Source organism: Capra hircus, chromosome 8 (genome assembly GCF_001704415.2).
Source record: "Capra hircus breed San Clemente chromosome 8, ASM170441v1, whole genome shotgun sequence".
NCBI classification, from domain to species: Eukaryota; Metazoa; Chordata; class Mammalia; order Artiodactyla; family Bovidae; genus Capra; species Capra hircus.
Genome location: NC_030815.1, coordinates 28,724,105 through 28,745,569, shown reverse-complemented (window position 1 = coordinate 28,745,569; position 21,465 = coordinate 28,724,105). Strand labels below are relative to the sequence as shown.

At 35.0% G+C, this 21,465-nt stretch overlaps 2 protein-coding genes across 4 annotated transcripts in view; one reads left to right on the top strand and one right to left on the bottom strand.

Annotated features, from left to right (window-relative positions):
- SNAPC3 (small nuclear RNA activating complex polypeptide 3) overlaps positions 1–14,872 on the top strand; it is a 38,523-nt gene extending 23,651 nt beyond the window's left edge. Inside the window, exons 5-9 of one of the 3 annotated variants that reach the window (XM_018051945.1) lie at positions 7,053–7,135; positions 8,718–8,882; positions 11,827–11,934; positions 12,986–13,556; positions 14,273–14,872. In XM_018051945.1, the coding sequence (XP_017907434.1) occupies positions 7,053–7,135; positions 8,718–8,882; positions 11,827–11,934; positions 12,986–13,133 (504 nt within the window). In that variant the 3' untranslated portion in view covers positions 13,134–13,556; positions 14,273–14,872. The remainder of the gene's footprint in view (positions 1–7,052; positions 7,136–8,717; positions 8,883–11,826; positions 11,935–12,985; positions 13,557–14,272) is intronic. The other 2 variants (XM_018051943.1, XM_018051944.1) reach the window with 2 other exon arrangements.
- The window catches only part of PSIP1 (PC4 and SFRS1 interacting protein 1), a 39,306-nt gene continuing 34,216 nt past the window's right edge, over positions 16,376–21,465 (bottom strand). Inside the window, exons 12-16 of the mRNA XM_018051938.1 lie at positions 20,901–20,971; positions 20,593–20,694; positions 20,266–20,479; positions 18,730–18,841; positions 16,376–17,974 (exon numbers count right to left, since the gene is read on the bottom strand). Of these exons, the coding sequence (XP_017907427.1) occupies positions 17,914–17,974; positions 18,730–18,841; positions 20,266–20,479; positions 20,593–20,694; positions 20,901–20,971 (560 nt within the window). The 3' untranslated portion in view covers positions 16,376–17,913. The remainder of the gene's footprint in view (positions 17,975–18,729; positions 18,842–20,265; positions 20,480–20,592; positions 20,695–20,900; positions 20,972–21,465) is intronic.

The window sequence follows — 21,465 nt, the reverse complement described above, 5'->3', positions numbered from 1 at the left end:
CCTCTTTGTCACTTGTTGCCTTCACACCATGAGCCATTCTTGCTCTTTCTCATATATGCTAAGCAGGGTCCTGGTCAGAGCCTTTGTTTCTCTTGTTTCCTCACCTTAGGTATTGTTATTGACCTGGGTATTCAGATGGCTCACTCCCTCATTTCTTCATGTTTCTGATGTTGCCTTGACAAAGAGATCTTTCCCTCTCTTCCCCAGACTTGCTAATAACACTACCTAATGTTAAGTTATATGTTTGTCTGTCTTCTCTTGAACCACGAGGGTAGGGTCTTTGTTTTAGGAATACAGAGGAATTTAGAAATTAGGAATACAGAGGTGTATTTCTGTCATGATGTGTGGCACAGAGGAAGTGGTCAAGTCCTTGTTGAATAAATAAACAAACCAGAATACCTCAAGCTCAACATTTAGTCTTGAACTCATTACTCTATATCCTATCCATGCCACTTAAGATGTCTTTTAAAAACAAATCAAACACCAAGAGGGAACTCTCTGGACACTGGGTGATTGTGATGTGTTGGTGTAGGTTTATCCTTGGTAACAAATGTACCATTCTGGTGAGTGGTGTTGTTAATGCAGGCAGGCCATGCATGTGTGGGGGCAAGGGCTACATGGGAAACCTCTACCTTCCTATTTTATTGTAAACCTAAAACCGCTCTAAGAGAATAAAATGTTTAAAAAATTGATCCTGTGATTCTCCAATCCACACACCTCAGTGGTTCTCCACTGTCTGTAGTTCAGGCTCCTTAGGCTGACGAGTAAGGCCTTTTGTGAAGATGTTTCTCAAGTTAACTTTCTATACTATTCAGCCCCCTCCTTTTATACCTTAGGCTTCAGCCACAGTGACTTTATCTTCCTCAAGCATACCATACCACACTCAGAGTGTTTGAACATGGGTGGGAAGCCCTTGCTCTGACTTACGAGATTCTTCTTGAAGGTCCTGTTTGCCACTCTGGCACATTTCATGTATCGATTCTAATGCTTTGTAATAATATGCGATACTATTTGATACGTTTGTCTGCCCCACAAGACTGGCTGTGTTCCAATCTTTTTGGTGACTGGCATGGAGAGCAGCTTACTTTCTGAGTTACATTGAAAATGGTTATAAGATACTGGGGTTCTTCAGGTTTGTCAGCTTGGTGCCTTTGAAGGTAAACACTAAAGAGAAACAAGTGGAATCTCAAGTCTGTATGCACACTAGGAAATAGAAGGTTTATCGTTTCTTTTAAAGGAGAAGCAATCTTATGCAAAGTTTCTCTACACTATGAGAAAAAAAAAAACAAGGTATAGCTATAAGTTTATAAGATCAGTTTAATAAGAAAAATATGAATTCACCCTCCTTATTTCATCCATGTGATAACTGCTCAAAGCAGTGAGTCAGATCTGGGAATCAGTCTTAGCTCCAGGAACCCTGGAGAGTGTTTTTAACCAGACTTGTTTAGTTTGTTGTGTTTGTACATCAGCACTCATGCCTTCAGCAGCTTTCTAACCAGGGAACTAAATGACCTGTAGTCCTATTTTTAACTATTTACACATCTACTTTTACATTGTTTCTCCCTCTTCCATGTATTAAAATAATATCCTCTTATCATTTAGCACTTATCATGTGCCAGCTGTATAATATACTAGTTGATAGTTCAGTATCTTTGGAAAGAATGTCACCATTTTACAGGTAGGAAAAAGGTGGTCAGAATATTGTCCTAAGTTAACCCTGTTGGGTAAGGAGTGGTGGAGGCTAGATTCAGACCATTGTCAACTTGCCTTCAAAGTGCCATGTTTGTTCTTTGCCGTGTTGGCACCATGCCTGGCTTTAGACATCTTTCCCCTATCCTTTTGTTTATTTGGTGAACAAGCACTGCATGAAAACTTGAGCTGTGCTGGTTAAGGGCAAGATTCTAGTACATGCACTTTGTGGAATCTTTGCCTGTTCAGGGACCTGTTTCATTTGTCTCCTTCTTCTCCAACTATGCTTTTAGAAAGGTGAACTCATATAATTAAGTGAAATTTTCCTTATGCTAATAGTTGTTTGATCTGTGGGAAAATTTTTATTTCATCAATTAACATTTGTATTTTATGATTTTTTTACTGTAAAGTTTTCCCTTGGAAAATTCTAAATACACACACAAAAAAGACAGGCATATATGTATGGCCAAGTCCATTCGCTGTTCACCTGAAACTCACAATATTGTTAATTGGCTATACTCTCATATAAAATAAAAAGTTAAAAAAAAAAAAGAGAGAATAGTATAATGAGCCCTTATGTACCCATTATCCACCTTCAACAGTTCTCAGCATTTTGTCAGAATTATTTCATCTGTTTACCCCATGCCATTGTCACACCTAACAAACTGAAAAAAGTCCTTATAATGATTTTTTTTAACAGGGAGATGTTTGGCATGTATTCTACTGCTAATCATGGAATAAATTATTTACTTGCAGGTCTTGTAGCTGAGAAAATAAGAATCTTTATTCCAGTCAATAAGCAGGACTTAAATAAAATACTTTCCTTGAGCAATTTTGTGTGTGAGAGGACTAGGAGAACTGGGCCAGGGTATTTAAATCTTTTTTAAAAGCCATGTCTAAAATGTAATGTGCTTTGCTAATGTTTGTTTTAGACTCTAGTACTTCAGGAATGAAGTAATTTGTAAAATATGTGTATACCCAAAGCGACTAGAAAAGGAAGAAATGAAGAACCCCAGGGTTCGAAGGAAAGAAATCATAAAAACTGGGGCAGAAATAAATGCGAAAGAAACAAAAGAGACCATAGCAAAAAATCAACAAAGCTAAAAGCTGGTTCTTTGAGAATATAAATAAAATAGATAAACCATTCGCCACACTCATGAAGAAACAAAGGGAGAAGAATCAGATCAACAAAATTAGAAATGAAAATGGAGAAATCCCAACAGACAACACAGAAATACAAAGGATCATAAGAGACTACTATCAGCAACTATATGCCAATAAAATGGACAACTTGGAAGAAACGGACAAATTCTTAGAAAAGTGTAACTTTCCAAAACTGACCAAGAAGAAATAGAAAATCTTAACAGACTCAAAACAAGCACAGAAATAAAAGGTGTCATCAGAAATCTTCCAGCAAACAAAAGCCCAGGACCAGAGAGCTTCACAGCTGAATTCTACCAAAAATGTAGAGAAGAGCTAACACCTATCCTACTCAAACTCTTCCAGAAAATTGCAGAGGAAGGTAAACTTCCAAACTCATTCTATGAGGCCACCATCACCCTAATACCAAAACCTGACAAAGATGCCACAAAAAAAGAAAACTACAGGCCAATATCACTGATGAACACAGACGCAAAAATCCTTAACAAAATTCTAGCAAACAGAATCCAACAACATATTAAAAAGATCATATATCATGACCAAGTGGGCTTTATCCCAGGGATGCAAGGATTCTTTAATATCCACAAATCAATCAGTGTGATACACCACATTAACAAATTGAAAGATAAAAACCATATGATTATCTCAATAGATGCAGAGAAAGCCTTTGACAAATTCAACATCCATTTATGATAAAAACCCTCCAGAAAGCAGGCAGAGAGGGAACATACTTCAACATAATAAAAGCCATATATGATAAACCCACAGCAAACATTATCCTCAATTGTGAAAAATTGAAAGCATTTCCCCTAAAATCAGGAACAAGACAAGGGTGAGCACTCTGACCACTACTATTCAACATAGTTTTGGAAGTTTTAGCCACAGCAATCAAAGAAAAAGAAATAAAAGGAATACAGATTGGAAAAGAAGAAGTAAAACACTTACTGTTTGCAGATGACATGATCCTCTACATAGAAAACCCTAAAGACTCCACCAGAAAATTACTAGAGCTAATCAATGAATATAGTAAAGTTGCAGGATATAAAGTCAACACACAGAAATCCCTTGCACTCCTATACACTAATAATGAAAAAATAGAAAGAGAAATTAAGGAAACAATTCCATTCACCATTGCAATGAAAAGAATAAAATACTTAGGAATAAGTCTACCTAAAGAAACAAGACCTATATATATATATATGTACATAAAAAGACCTATATATATATATATGTATATAAAACTATAAAACACTGAAGAAATCAAAGATGACACAGATAGATAGAGAAATATACCATGCTCATGGATCAGAAGAATTAATATAGTAAAAATGAGTGTACTACCCAAAGCAATCTATAGATTCAGTGTAATCCCTATCAAGCTACCAACGGTATTTTCCACAGAACTAGAAAAAAATAATTTCACAATTTGTGTGGAAATACAAAAAACCTCGAATAGCCAAAGCAATCTTGAGAAAGAAGAATGGAACTGGAGGAATCAACCTGCCTGACTTCAGTCTCTAATACAAAGCCACAGTCATCAAGACAGTATGGTACTAGCACAAAGACAGAAATATAGATCAATGGAACAAAATAGAAAGCCCAGAGGTAAATCCACACACATATGAACACCTTATCTTTGACAAAGGAGGCAAGAATATACAATGGAGAAAAGACAATCTCTTTAACAAGTGGTGCTGCAAAAACTGGTCAACCACTTGGAAAAGAATGAAACTAGAACACTTTCTAACACCATACACAAAAATAAACTCAAAATGGATTAAAGATCTAAATGTAAGACCAGAAACTATAAAACTCCTAGAGGAAAACATAGGCAAAACACTCTCTGCCATAAATCACAGCAGGATCCTCTATGACCCACCTCTCAGATTAATGGAAATAAAAGCACAAATAAACAAATGGAACCTAATTAAACTTAAAAGCTTTTGCACAACGAAGGAAACTTTAAGCAAGGTGAAAAGACAGCCTTCAGAATGGGAGAAAATTATAGCAAATAAAGCAGCTGACAAAGAATTAATCTCAAAAACATACAAGCAGCTCCTGCAGCTTAATTCCAGAAAAATTAATGACCCAATCGAAAACCTGGTCAGGGAGAGCCACTGGAGGAAATGGCAACCCACTCCAGTATTCTTGCCTGGGAAATCCCATGGAGAGAGGCACCTGGTGGGCTACAGTCTGTGGGGTTGCAAAGAGTCAGATATAACTTAGTGACTAAACAACAACAAAGAGGATACTTTTAGACAATACTTTTAACAATACTTTATGCATATATTATTGTTCTTTATTATAAGTAAAGCCTTGGTATAGGAAGAATGGTAACATAAATTTAAGTTGTAAAACCCTTCCTACCCAAGCTTATCTGACATTTCTTTCACCCATTACCATTTTCCTCCTAGCAGATCTTAGGAATGTTCTTGAGATTCTTATGTTCCAGACTTGAATGTCAGCAAGAGAATAAATGACTGTTAGATACCTAAAATGGCATATAAATAACGACTTTGTTAAATGATCATACTGGTTATCCATAGTTACTTTGATAGATCTTTAGGTTACCTTAGATTTAATAGTGAAAGTGACTTCTTGGCACTAATTTTTCCATATCAGTTGGTAATTTCCCTCCCTTGGAACTTGTTTGGCTTAAATTAGCTGACAAAATAGGGAAACTAGTTAGGATCTCTGGTTACCATTAGAAATGAAAGTTAACTGTTATTGAGATTACTCCCACCTATCCATTTATGTAATAATATAAGGAAAAGATTTTTGTTCTTTTAGACTTCCTTTTTTAATAAATAAATAGACCAAAGGTTTTAAGTTGCCTGAATCACTTAATGTGAAGTTCTATATGTTATGTGTACTAAATTTTGTTTCCGAAATAAGGCAGTAGTGATTCTTTCAGAATCTTTATTTTGGATCATAGCTTACTTACCTCTTTGAGGGTTTAGAAGTATGGTAAGTGGTGGATTTTGTGTTATAGTAGGCAGGCATGGCATTATATTATATCCTTTTATCTCTGCAACCACATGGGAAGAAGGTGTTGGCTTTACTCAGATTTTACATGAGGAAATGGAAAGTCAGGAGATTGAATAGTCTGAGAAGAAACAGTGCAGCCAGTCTTAGAAGGGTATCTGACACCAGTGCCAGGTGAGCTGTAAATAGGGGACTGAAGAAAAACAAGAGAGAAAAATCAAATCCTCAACAAAGTAGGAGAGAAATTAGGCCATCTTAGCGTAATATCTTTCAATGCCTGAAGCTTACATAACTTCTATAAAGTTCCTAAACTGCTTTTGATTCTCAACACAGTCCTATAAGATAGCGTGCATGACAGATATTCTCATTGTACAGGTGAGGAAACTGAGGTCTGAGCAGTAAGTGTAGGTTAGGGGAAAAGACCCTCTTCTGACCCTCACCCAGGCATGTATTTCCATGCAAATGGTGAAGGACAAGCCTAACAGTGATTCCGAGTTGCCTGCACATATAACTCTCCTGAGGGGGTTGGGAAAATACTAGTGCCTGAGCCAAATCCTCAGAAATTTTCACTGAATGGATCTGAGGTGAGACTTGGTCTTTGGTATTTTTGTGCTTCTGTTAGACCGTCACAATTGAGACCACTGCCCCAATACAAAGGGTGGTAGTGTGAAAGTTGAAACCTGAGGGTTCTATGGTACTTTGGGCAAGGTTGCTTCAGAAAGAATAGATATTCACATTCTGCTTGCCTACAAGTTATTTGAAAATACAAAAAAGGATAACATAATTCCATGATCATTGTCATTATCACTGGGGAGACATCAGCGAGGTGACTTTTGTTTTCAGTTCTGGTATCTAAAATAATTGTCACTGTTGTGTATGAATATCATAAAATAATATTGACACATTTTTAATTGGGTTCCTTTCATGAATCTCAGGACAACATACAAATTTAAATCAAACCTAGAGATTAAACCAGCAGTAGGAAAGAATTGAAAATAGTAGGAAGGATTGTATCTGTGTCTATCCCTGGTGACCAAGATAATACCTTATCACATAGGAGGTTCCTGTTAATGAGCTGAGCATATTCTGTGAAAGTGCATGAAATTACTGTAAAACGTACTAGTGTGATTTTATGACATACAAATTTGGAATTAATATTTAGAGCAGTTTTATGGTTAATACTGAATTTTTTCTCAATACCATCTGTTTTCTTTTAGGACCTATACAAATCAGCCTTCTTTTATTTTGAAGGAACATTTTATAATGATAAAAGATACCCTGAGTGCAGAGATTTGAGCAGGTATAGTTTGCAAAAATCTCAAAGTCTTTGCTATTTCTCATCAAAATAGGGTTATCTCCACAAGTCCTATTATTGGTGTGTTAAGGATCTTTGCCAAGGAATCATTTTGTTAGATTGTTTTACTAGTTTTCAGACTAAAAAGTCTCTCTCTCTCTTTCATATTTTTAAAATATTTTCAAAGTTTTTTCATCCAGTTGGCCTAGGTTATAGTAAGTTAATCAAATTTTTAGCACTGTAAAAAAAATTTTTTTACCGAAGACATACATATATTATTTCAAGATCTTTGCCAGCTATCTAAACTTTTTTTTAAAAAATTATCTACTGTTTCAGAAATTATAGTTTATCGTGTTGAGTCTTATAGATAACATCTGGAAAAAAAAAGTAAATTCTACTTCAACACTTTATTAATCTGTTCTTCATATTTAGGTGGTAGTAAATTCACTTTTTTTTGACTTGTCAGTTGTATACTCTTTTTCCTAGGTGACTGGATATATATAAGTTGTTTATATATATAACATGAAAAATCTATGTCTGACATCATGCTAGCTACATAAAAGTATTACCATACTTTTATTACTGATGTCCTGACAACTAGAGTATGTATATATGTATAGTTTTTCTGAGTGTTTATATAAACTCTTTCATTCTCTTTCATTAGAACCACTTGTATCTATATTCTAATATAGCAGTTCTCAAACTTGGTCTCCACACTCCTTCATACTGTAAATAATTGACTCCAAAGAGCTTTTATGTGGGTTACAGCTGTAAATATTCACCATACTAGAAATCAAAACTAAGAAATATTTTAAAGTATTAACTAATTTAAATAATCTGGGCTTCCCTGGTGTTCCAGTGGTTAAGAATCTGCCTTGCAATGCAGGGGACACCAGTTCAATCCCTGGTCTGGGAAGATCCCACATGCTACAGGGCAACTAAGCCCGTGTGCCACAGCTAGTGAGCCTGCGCTCTGGAGTCCAAATGCTGCAACTGCTGAGCCCACGTGCCCTAGAACCCATGCTCTGCAACATGAGAAGCCACCAAAATGAGAAGCCCACACCCTACTAGAGAGTAGCCCCTGCTCTCTCCAACCAGAGAAAGCCTGGGTAGCATTGAAGACCCAGTGCAGCGAGAACTTCAAAAAAAGTCATTATCATTAAATAGTCCAGTTACAGTTACCATTAATTACATTTTTATGGAAAAAAAAAAAAACCTTTCCAAACAGAAGAGTGATATTATACATTTTCCATTCAATCTTAAGTGAATACATATCATTTGGCCTCCTGAAAACTGGTATTTATGAGAGAAAAACAGTTGAAAGGGCAAATAACATTTTAGGATTACTACAAAGATATTTTTGACCACATCAACCTCTCTGGGGGTTTCAGGACCTTACTTTGTGAACTGCTGCTCTCATGGATACAGAAAAATTCAGAGTTCCTTCCTACTTGGCAACATGTATCAACCACTCTGATTTTCGCTTCAAGATGGTAATTGTCCAATTAATTGGGTGAGCGCTTTTGTGAAATACTGTTGTTGCAAACTGTTCGGAGCAATGATACATCCTTGCCTTTTTCTTCCTCAGAACCATCATTGAGTGGTCAGAGTCACATGACAGAGGCTATGGAAAGTTTCAGACTGCTAAGATGGAAGACTTCACCTTCAATGACTTGTATATTAAAGTGGGTTTTCCTTACTTATACTGTCATCAGGGAGACTGTGAACACGTTGTTGTCATTACTGACATAAGGTAAGTGGTAGCACTCAGAACATTTGTCCTGTTTTATTTCACAGTAGAAAACCATGGGTAGATTTGTTTGAAATAAGAGGAATGAAAGAAATGATCACTGCAGCTTGACTCAGGAGCAGCAAAAATGTTTGCTTTTTCTACAATGACCAACTCTGCATCTGCATCTTGTCTTTTAGAAAATCTGTAATACTATTTAACCAGTGTGAGCCATTTGAAATGGTCCAACTCTTTCTAATGCCACGGTCTGTCCATAGAATTCTCCAAGCAAGAATACTGGAGTAGGTTCTCTGGAGAACCCCCATATTGGATCTCTGAAGAAGATCCCTTCTTCAGGGAATCTTCTTGACCCAGGGATCAAACCCAGGTCTCCTGCATTGCAGTCAAATTCTTTACCATCTGAGCTACCAGGGAAACCCTATTTGAAATGGTAGAATATGCCAAAAATCCAGAAAGATAACTGAAGCTCCTCTTCTGCCCAAAGACAGTGTATGACTTCTGTGAATCTCCATGGGCCCCCTCCTCCATTAAGAAATACTAAAAATTATATTTTATCACAGTGCCATTATAAAGACAAATTATAAATACAGGCTAGATTTTTGCTATGAAAGTATTTAGGGGTTAGAAATCTATAAATACTCTATTATAATCTTTGTGTATTGGACAGCTGTTATTCAAGTAGTAACCATCCGTTTTGTATTTCATATAGACCCTTTGCTTTGCACGTGTATTTCTGGGTTTCTTTTCTTTTTGCCAGAATCTGAAGGAAATAAAAGGGAACTGGAGGAAGAGAAGAATAATTCTAATGTTTGACAAATATGAAGACTTAGTGCTTTGATAAAGATTTAGAGTGGGAAGGACTTAAGTAGTCTAAAATGAGAGTTAGGGATTATAAAGTCTGTGTAGCTGGTATCTCTAATGAATAAAGCTTTTCATTTCCTTATTAGGAAACCTGTTTATGAAGGATTGCCATAGTATAGGAATAAGCTCTGCTTGATCCTTGGTCTTGGTTTGATTTCTTCTGAGAGACAGTGAAGATGTTCTTATGGAGCAATGACTCATGCTGATGGCTTTCTCTGCCTCTACTTTTTCTTATTTTTTGGTTTAAGTGACCAGTCTCCAAAAATTTACTTCCCATGCCCTCATTCTCAGGAATATACTTTGTGTAAAATACTTCACACACAGAGTAAACCTTGAAAAAGGAAAACATGGAATGCAAAGCAGGATAAAGACATAAAAGGAACCCTCAGAATGATAGCTGTAGAGCAGACCTAGAGAACAGCTTAGTCCAGAGACTGGAGCTGGACCCAAAGACTCAGGAGGCATGTCCCAAGACTGCTAGACCTCCCACTGGTGTGTGGCCCATGTGAAGAGCACGATCCCATTCTGTCAGCAAATAAGGAACTGAATTATTGAGAGGTACACTGAAACCTAATAAGGAAATACAAACATGAGAGAATTAGTAGCTAGGAAACAAAAGTGTTACATTAGAAAATGAACCTATAATTCATTAGTCATAATTTAAACATTAAATATCTATTTAACCAAAGTTTAGTAGTTCCGTTGAAAAGCTGTATTAAAAAGAGGCAGTTAAATGAATGGCAAACAGTTGGCCTCTTAGGAAGAATTGCTGAAGGAAGAGCCCCAAGCGCTCATAAACCTCACAGATTTATAGGACTTAAAATTATATATTTCTTTGATAATGTATTTCTTTTCTAAGTTTTATATAAGCTGTTCTGCTTGCTCTTCACTCAGATGAGGGGTGATATACCTCAGAATAAGCATGAGATGGAGGACAATCCACTTTTCTCTGATGATCTAAGTGTCCTTACATTTCTCACAGTGTAGGCTGTACAGCATCATTCCTAAAATGCAAGGCAACTAAGAAGAGCAATTTTCACATACTAAACATTTGCTATGTAGGACTTTCCTAGGGAGTTTTTTAATTTAATTGACTACAAGTAATTCTTCCCTCAGTTGGTAAAGAATCCACCTGCAATACAGGATGCCCTGGTTCGATTTCTGGGCTGGGAAGATCCCCTGGAGAAGGGAAAGGCTCCAGTATTCTGGCCTGGAGGATTCCATGGACTGACTGTACAGTCCATGGGATCGCAAAGAGTTGGACACAACTGTGCGCCTTTCATAAGTAATTTTTATCTTAGAGGAGGATTTAATCATTCATTGCTATCCCATAGTTTAATAGTTGGTAAGCTGTCAAGTTTATTAATCATTTCCTGATGAAGGACATGGAAGCCTTCATCTTGGAAGGACATGCTGCAGTCCATGGGGTTACAGAGAGTCAGACATGACTTAGCGACTGAACAACAAATCATTTTCTGATGGCGAAGTTAATATAGTGCTACCCTTTGTTACCAGAGGAAAAAAAATGAAATTTTATAATTCTTAAGGGGTTTTTAGAATAGTGTTGTACATGCCCTTCATTTTTCAAATGAAGAATTGGGGGGTCCAGCATGGTTAAGGATTTATCCAAACCTACTAAGCTGATGAGTGGTGAAACTGACTTTCCATTTTTTTAAATTTCTTAATTCTGATACCTAAAACTAAAATCCTACCAATTCACATTATATACCAAAGCCAGATTTGGGTTTTCAGTAAAGGAGTTTTTTTTTTTTTCAAAAAAGCCATGTTTGTAATTCAGAACCAATTAATCTGTAGCACTAAAAGTAAGCAAAGCAGATTTGAAGAAATCACCCAGGTAGTGCTGCCTACATTTCCGTTGCAAGAGTCACAGTGTACATGGCCCTAAAGAGATATGGGAAATTTCACAGAAAACAGTGTTTAACCCCAAATGTCTTTTGGAGAAAGTGTTTTACGGAACACAACAAAATTGAAAATATACCTACTGTATTGTTCATTTTGAGGTAAGGATGTATTTCATTACAGATCACAAAAATTTGCACATCATTTATTTTTTCATGTACAAAAGGCTTGTGCATCATGACGACTGCCTGGATAAGACACTTTATCCCCTTATCATCAAGAAGCATTGGCTCTGGACCAGAAAATGTTTTGTTTGTAAAATGTTCACAGCTCGGTAAGTGATTCTGCTTTTTTCCTTGGGAAGTATTGGTTTTCAATAGTGAAACACTTTCAATTTTTGGTATTTGTTTTTCTGTTTTGAATTGAGGACTTATACTTTGGTATATAAATAATATAAAGAGTTTTATCTAGTTAGAAAGCACTACAAATAGTAGTACAAATCAGTTTAAGCTACAGCTGTGTTTTTAAACAATAACCAATTGAATTACGTATAATAGAAGTCTAGGGACTAGGTCAGACTTTATAGTTTGGTTGATAACTTATGCTGGATGCTGTCATCAGGGAGCCAGGTTCTCTTTCTGCCTCTTGTCAGCAGTTTCCAAATGGCTTCATCCACATCGTCTCCACGATAAAAATAACACTTCGTCTCATTTTTATTTTAATGAGGTCAAAATATGGTTTTATACAGATTTGTGGTTTTGCATCTTTAGATGTTTAACTGTGAATCACTCATAAAACCATCCAGAGGAAAAGGGAAGAGTTTAGCGTCATTAGTGTGTTTTGGGTTCCCCACCACAACATGCTTTTCTAAATGATCAATAGAAAAACACAATAAATCAGTTATCAGATCAAAATGGCAACCGGAATGTCAAAACATTCCATGAGATGCACAATTCAGACAGACTGAAAAATATCGTTTTCACTTAATGTGACATCGTTAAAAAACAAAATCTCAGTTGACTAACAGTTAGCCATATTACTATTTGTATACCCTCTGTATGTTAACATTTTATCCTAAACTCTAGATTATGTTTGAAGGCTAAGTATGTCGTTCAAGCATATGATACTTTCAAATAAGGATTTATATTCTTTTCTACTTACCTTTAAGGAGAAATCTTTCAGAGAAAAGTTGTCCTTTTTGCCTTGTAGAATACTGGTAGTGTTATGTCTGTACCTATATATGTGTATACAATATTTATATAAAGGATTAAACTGTATAAATAAGATAGAATAAGGCAATAGTGGGAATGTTACCTATACATACTACAGCACATTAAAGCATGAAAAAGTTGATTGTAATGACGTAACATCTTTTTTAACTACAGATGGGTGACGAACAATGACAGTTTTGCACCACAGGACCCGTGTTTCTTTTGTGATGTTTGCTTCCGAATGCTCCACTATGATGCAGAAGGCAACAAACTGGGGGAATTCCTCGCTTATCCCTATGTTGATCCTGGAACCTTTAATTAATATCCAGAAGTATACCCTTGTGAAATAACTTGGTTACTTTACTTCCAAGAAATGCCAACGAGGGACAGGATCCACCAGAAACAATTGGCTAAAGTTGTCATCCCCACAAAATTTCAAATCACAGATCTTCTTAAGCAGTCTGAATGTATTTAAATGTTTGAATTAAATTAATATTTATTCCAAAATATAGTTTCTTGCCCATTTTTAAGTGAGTTGGCTATTGAGTTGTAGGACAAATCCTTTGTCAGACATAAGTATTCTGGTTTTCTCCCAGTCTGTACTTTGCCTATTTGCTTTGTCCAGAAGGGTTTTTGCTCATCTACCATTAGCAAAATTTTCCTAAAGATACATCAAGTGATGGAAGTGTTTTGAAAATTCTTTGAAGAATATGAGAGCTACACCTTGTACCATGAGGCTTCCAAGGTAAATATCCTTCAAATATCTGTAATAAAAATGGAGAGATTAAGAATAAAAGTACTTAATAAATACAGTATTCAGAAGAGCTATTGCATAATTTTACACTGAACTCTTATAATGTTAACTAAACACTTCAAGACTCTCACTACATGAATAATGAATGTATAAAGAGCTTGGGTATATACTCATAACTTCACAGAAGTAACACTTAAATTGAAGCTTCATTTCTTGACGAGAACTTTTTAGAATCACAAATGCTATTAAGTTTAAAACATATGACAGTTTTAATATTTTTATAATTAAAAAAAAATAGATTGTATATAACATAACCATTGAGTGGACATGGGAGATCAAGATCCCATGGATTGCTGGCTCTGCATCGCTACTGTTTGGCAATGGTACCCAGTATTCTATATGCAAAAAGAAAACAACTGTTTTTCCTCATGAATGAAGAGCCCAGCTCTTTATTCTTCTGGTACCTTTGTTATGATCGTCTAGTTATCCAATTCTCATTTGGGGCCAGAGGACAACTTTGATAATTTTGAGAAAGGTCTAGATCCATCAGAGAAAATTATAGCTACTTATTTTATTGAAATACTCTGGAAATCTTTTTTGGTGGAAAATTTAATTAATACTCTGCTGGAAAAGTATTAAGCAGAGTTAAATTTTTAAACATTTCAAATGTTTTAAAATGTACTTAAATTTCACCTTCTCTCTCCTAGGTTATATTTATATTCAGCTGAATTCCACTTTCCCTGGATGGCTGAGAACATTTACCATATAAATAAAAAACTGATGAAGCCTGTAAGACATGTGTTTGAAAAGTTAACAATAAAATGTTTTATGGACTTAAATGCCACTTAAATCAGTGAAGTCAACTGTGGTATGTAGAAGACCTGTCACCTGTTTCCAGTGGTTGTATTCATTGGCTCAGTCAGTACACCAGAAAATCAGCATAAGCTACTTAAGAGGTCCCTTCATGGCTGCTACTATTGCCTAAATGTTTACTTCCATGTTTCCAATGAGGTTCAATTTGAACAAACTGAAAATCCTGCTGGAAAACCTGAGATTTATCTAATTTCTTAAAAGTTCCACAGGTAAAAATGAATTTTTGCTTCCTTTATTTTTAAACTGCATTCTAAAAGGGTCTCTCTGCTTTTATTTTCATGATTTCATATTCTCAAAACAGCAAATTCCAGAAAGTGTATTGTCTTAAAGCAGCATTAATGTATCCCTTGTACCAATCAACTCATTTTACTGGCAGAGAAATTAGAATGTCAGTTAAAATGTTATACTGCTATTAAAATTCTTGTTTTGCTATTTATTGAGATTATTACTCTGTGGTTCTTAAAGTTAACATCCCCACCAAAGTTACAAAGGCTGAGATACCTATCTTCATTTCCTAATGAGATCTAGAGGAAAAGTAGCCGTATTGTCTTTGAACTTGCCAATGTGCTGCGTATCAATTATACGTGTCTCCCACCTAAGTTCATGTTGAAACTACTAATTTTGAAGTAGGTATAAAAGATGCCTCGAATCAGGGATTTTGTAGCTGTAAAATTCAGTATTAAACACATAACTGTTCAACTACATATAACATTTTATCTAATGAAGAAGGCAGATATGAAATGTCATGAACCTATTAATTAATATCCTGTTAGAAATAAATCAATTTTTATATAGTAGTGGACGGACATGCACAAAATTATTATCCAGAATAATTCTAGATACTGAATTTTAGGCTCAGTATCCTTTAAAGATTATTTGACCTTTCTCCTGATCAAACTGCAGTGTTTTTATCATTTCTAAGGTTACAAAATTACACAGCAGATTATGAATAATTATAAACAAATTATAAACACCTTTCTGCCTAATATAACTATGACTTTATTTCCAGTAGATCCTTTCTCTGGCCAGTGGGACAAAATAAGTTGTGTTAGTGAAGGCCTTAGGATTAGATGGCACACCTCATCTTGACATCTGTAACCAGGTAAGTGTGTGTGGGTATGCTATAATCAGTGCATCAGCAAAGCGGGTAAACTCTCATCATACTACTATTTGGAAGTCACAGGATATACTAGCAGATGTGAGGCTTAAGGTATTCTAGTCAAGCTGTTTACACATATAGTGTGTTCAGCATCTCCAGTTTGGATACATCTGAAATTTTGCTAAAGCAGCTAAGAAAACATGCAACAATGGATTCTGCTAGGTCACTGCATAACTTACTCTTTGTAAACTTATTTTTAAATGTTACCTGGTGGTTTAAAAAAAAAAGGCACAAAATAGATACTGCTTATACATTTAAAAAAACATGCTTGGTTGGGGGCACCAGCTATCTCATTTAAAACATCTCTTCCAGACTTATTCAGCTGTGGAGTTTTGACCAAAAACAAATTTAAATTGAGCCAGTGCTCCTGAAAATTGGTAATTGTTCATATGACTTTTCCTTAAAGAGTTCTGAGAATGGTTTATCTGTCAATCAGATAAAAATGAAAAAATTTTCTTAAAGAGAGACTAAAGAGAAGGCAACTGTGTTTTTAACGCTACATAAATCAACTGACTAGAGCAATGTATCAGACATAAAGTTTCAGAATGACAATGTTATCTCCAGAATTTCAATCGTCTGTGGTTTCTTGGTAAAACTGTGTAGATCCCTTGGGTCACTAAAGGGCATTTCCTTAATTTTTGTCATTTTGAGCTTATGTTTTAGTAACCTCTGTCCCCAAACAATACAGTTTCTATGACCACGTTATACTCTCTGGGAAGCAAGTCCAGAATTCCATCTCACTTTTTTTATATGGCAAAGAAGTAATTTACTAGTGAAGTTTGATAGAAAAATTCTTTAATCAAAACAAGTTTACATGTTGACACTTATGGCTTAACTAGAATAAATTTGTCCAAGTTTAAATTGTGTAAGGACCAAACAGGTATAATAGCCAGAGTTCCCTCAGAACAGTGGGTCCTAGTTCCATTGTAAGGCCTCTCAAAAGCAAGACTCCAATTACTGAAATGATTCCAAGTTTTCATCTAAAGATGAAAAAAATTACTGAGAGGTCAAAGCATACAATGCATGTCACATGCAAACACTGGTATTTAAGCCTTTTCCCCGTATTCCTAGTTTCCAAACATGAGAAGCATCTTTTAAGCTACTGCAAACCACCAACTGACCTAGTATTCAAAATATCTTAGAAATCCTGTTTGTTAAAGTTGTTCTTAAAATTCTGTGTTAACCTTTGTTCACTGTGATTTAGTCCATATACATGAAAATACAGACTACTCCTTTACTTTTGTCTACTGCCTCAGAGTAACTTTTTGCAATCCTGTCACATGTATGCATTAGAAATAAAAATTCCCTTCTCATAGTCATGTTTTCAAATAGGTTTGTTTCCTTAGATAGTATTTATTTTTTTATTTACTGCAAAAAGCATTATGGATTGCATTTTTTCCAATTAAAAAAATATTTAACGACTTCTTTAATGAGTGGGACTTTTAAAAAAATTCAGAAACTCGAGACATTTCTCAAAAATAAACTTTTATCATTTAGTTCTCAGTTTCAGCTACTACTGCCTATAAAGGATCTTAAATGGTTGAACCCTAAAAGCCAGATTCATTCCTTCATACACTCCTGCTTACTGCAGGAAACTCACATGTGACTTTCACTGAATTCTCAGCCACAAAACTAAATTACCTTCAGAAGTTAACATGAGTTTTGCACCTTGCAGAATTGTCAGTTCAATGTCAGTTGGGTATCTAGTTGTCATACAAAAAGGCATACAGACTGCACATTATTACCAAGCAGTAGGGTAATGTAGCACAAGGTAGACTGAGATTAAAGTCAACTTTTGATAAGAGAAAGGAAGGAGTGAGTACTTGTATAGAAGTAACATTTTATCAACCATAAAAATGCTTAACTTCTACAAAACCCACAACAGTGAAAAGACAGTCTGGTAAATCCAATTTTTGTAAAAACTATGCACAAAACCCACAGTATCTGGGAAAAGAGGAAAAGGTTTATACAAGTAGCAGTTTTAAAAAATGTAACTTTTTTCTACTATCAATTACACATTAACATACACACACTAACTGAAAATATACTACAACCGATGTCTGGAAAAGCAGTTTAACACTTCCTAAATGAACTCCCCCTCACATTTACTGTATAATGAAGCTGTTAACACTGCACAAGTACAATTAGCAATGTTTAGTCACTTTTAAACAAAGATAAGGAGATTTCTCCCTCAAAACAAGTTTTAAACATCAAAACCTATGTTTATAAAAATTTAAAACTTTCAGCAGTCTAAATATTTCAAATGAAAACCATTACAAACTTCTCAAATGTTCTTTATATTCCAGGTATGTCAACCTAGTTATCTAGTGTAGAATCCTTCAGAGATATTTCAGTCTCTCTCTCTTCACTGGATGGCCTAAAGAAAAAGGGGAAAAAAAGGTGTGACAACTGGGATTAGGGGGCTTTTGTTCCTCAGGAGAAAAAAAAGATACTACATATGTGCATTATGTTTTTTAAAATGTTAACTATTTTCTGTTGTAAATTTTATTTTACTATGTTGTATTTTCTTCCCAAAGTAATATGCAGATCAAGCAAAATAACTAAAGGGAAGCATCATGGCCCAGGCCCTTTTCAGTCATTTCTAGCTTTAAAATGAGTTCTCTTTAAAGAACATGAAAATGTATCTATGGTACCAACATATTATAAATCTTCAGAAGAGAAAGATTTCCTTGATTTCAAAATTAGAAAGGATGCTTGGTTCTAAATCCTTGAAATGTACAGTGGACTAATCAAGATTTAGGTAACTGTGGTTCCATATCTAGTTATTTTAGCATGGGAACATAACCTATGATTCTAGATCTAATTTCTGCATTATTCTGTCAAAAGTCAAGTAAGTATGGACATGAGTCATTAGTACAGGTGTTATCAATGGAACGAGTTCAAGGAACAGTTATTTTTTTTTTAAACAGGATTCTTGCTTAGCTCTATTCTCTTGAATACAATGACATATTGGTTTTAAGTAAAGTTTCTTTATAATTTGGCCATTTTGATGTCTTGACTCCTGAATTCAGGAAGTGAGTCATGAAAATATAATCCCTTACACAAACGATCTTGGATCAGCAATGTGATCTAAAAATTAAAACATTACAATGCACTAAAATATGTCCTCACTTTTTCTTACTGCTGGCCTCGTGGTTGTCTTTGCTTTCTTCATTGCTGTCTCCATTGTGTTGTGGTTGATTACTGTCTTGAGCATCCGATCCTCCATTTAGAGTCTTTGAACCTTTAGAAAGATACCAGTGGGAAAACTGTTAGAACTGTGAGGACATCTTAAGTATTAGAAAGACCCAAATTCAAGAACTAAACATAGCCCCAAAGTTCCTAATAGTGTATTTTATGTGATATTGCATTGTAATCCTTTGGGTAGACAAGGCACAGTAAGAAACAGGGTTACTATCTATATCTATCCACAAAACAACAGACTACTAATCTGATTATTCCATTTGTTACTGCTGTCAGGAAGTTACTAAAGGGTGGTACAACTCTTTAGAGCATTGTGATTTATTCCAGTTGTTAGAAAAAGCTATGCAAATCACAGTAAAATTTTGTATTTAAGAACAGAAGGTGGCAAAATAGTTAACATGATTTTGTCTTCTAACTTAGAAAATGATGATGGCTTCCCTGTAAATACTACTTCATTATCAAACCTCTGGTTTGTTATCATTATCATTCCCTAGTAAATGAGTTAAGAAAATCCAACTCGTTTTGAACAGTTTTTCTATGTTAGGGAGCTGCTGCCAACATGTTTAGTACCATAGAATCAGGGACGTTCCCAATGGTGCAGGCACACTTCAGTTTATTGTGCTTCACTTTACAGTGCTTCGTAGATCCTGCATTTGCATTTTACAAATTCAGTGTTTATGGCAAGCCTGCATCAAGCATGTTTATCAGCACCGTTTTCCCAACAGCATTCGCTCACTCTTTCTGTGTCACATTTTGGTAATTGTCACAGTATTTCACACTGTAGACATTTATTATATTTTATTATATTCATATAGTGATGCCTTGGATGTTACTATAATTCATGAAAGGCTCACTTGCTGTAACATTTTTTAAACATTCTGAAAATAAGATATGTCATTTCTATAGACATAACCCTACTGCACATTTTAGACAGACTAAGACTTTAGTATAGGGTAAACAAATCTGTATGCCATGTGACTCACTTTATTACAGCAGTCTGAAACCGAACCCACAGTATTCCTGGAGTACAAGCAAACCTGTACTACAGGTTCTATTTCAAGCTTCGCTCATATATACACCTTAAAATGTTTATGACTGAAATGGCACAGGAATTTGCTTCAAAATAATCTTCAGGAGTGTCACTGAAAAACTTGGGAGATATAAAAGACCAGTGATCATACATTAATAGCTGCTGAAGCTGACTCAGGAAGTTCACTTCTCCTGACTTTTCTGTAGGTTAGAAATTTTCCCTAATTTAAATTAAAACAATAGCAACTACTACTACTAGTAACTACTACTAAATAACTACTAGTAATTTAAACTTGATAAAAGTTTAGCTAAGATTGAGCAGACTCTGCTAAGTTCTTTTGGGACTCCCATCATCTACTGTAGGTTAAGGCATTAATAAGATTAAATATCAAAGCCATTTTTAAAAAGTAATTCCAACAGACTACTACCACATACCTGTTTGTTCCTTTTCTAGCTTTTTGTTTGGCCCTTTCTTCCCTTGATCTTTGGTTTTATTTGCTTCCTCATGCTGTCTTTGTTCGGCAAGAGATTTGTTCAGCACTTGTGTGATCACAGAATCTCCTTCACCAACCAAAAACATGTTCTTAAACTTGTTATACAACATTGTAGACTTTTCCATGATAACCTGACTAACTTTGAATCGCCGTATCTGAGAAAACAAAAGATAAGCTCAGAATTTGCCTAATTGATTTCTGAATGTTATTTAACAAAGTGGTGATAATGAGCAAATTTTAAAAATCTGCATAACTAAAGATCACTTACTTTTTTCAGTGTTGTAATCATCTCTGTGTGTTTTTGAGCTTGTTGCATTGTGACCTGAAGTGAAGCCAGTTCATCCAAAGCCTCAATACATCTGTTGACATCCTTCATGACAAAACAGTAATTTCATAACTGTTAATTACCACAACCCATAGAATCCAGAGATTATTTTCAAAATCTCAAACAAGGCATACAAAATAGCCAGTAACATTCTGTTATCTCAAATTTACATACTTATCAAACCATGTTAGAAAAAAACATTAACCTACAAAAGCAGCACTGTATTTTTAAATGAGGTATTAAACACTTACAAGATTATCAATTTTGAGTGAATTTTTAATTTCAGCATGTATCCTTTGAAGTCGAGAATCCATTGATGTTTCTATAAATTAAAATGTGAAACACAGTAAATAAGTTTTCCAAAACCAGTATTTCTGTATAATCTAAAGCAAAGTACAATGGAAAGAAGTGGTAATTTTTAAAAAATGTTCTTAGTAATCTGCTTACATCATTAAGAAATTATCTGCCATTTTTAGTCTTTAGTTTAGGAAACCAATATTCATACAAGCAAAGAATCACTGAGTAGCTGCATGTCTCTAAAATAAGTGGTCTGCATCCACTAACTCCTTCTCAATCCTTTAGCACCTGCCTCTTCCTTACATATTTAACCAAAACTAAAATATCCATCTGAAACCAGATTTGTCAGAAATGGGGAAACATCTTCCTTTAGGCAGTGTTACAATAAAATAAATCTGACTTCATCATATAAGGAGCAGTAAAATAATAATCATGACCACCTTTCAAGTTCACCTGATGATACTTAAAAAGTGCAAAACATAACAGAATCCATTAGGGATTTAAAATGTGTACTTGTAC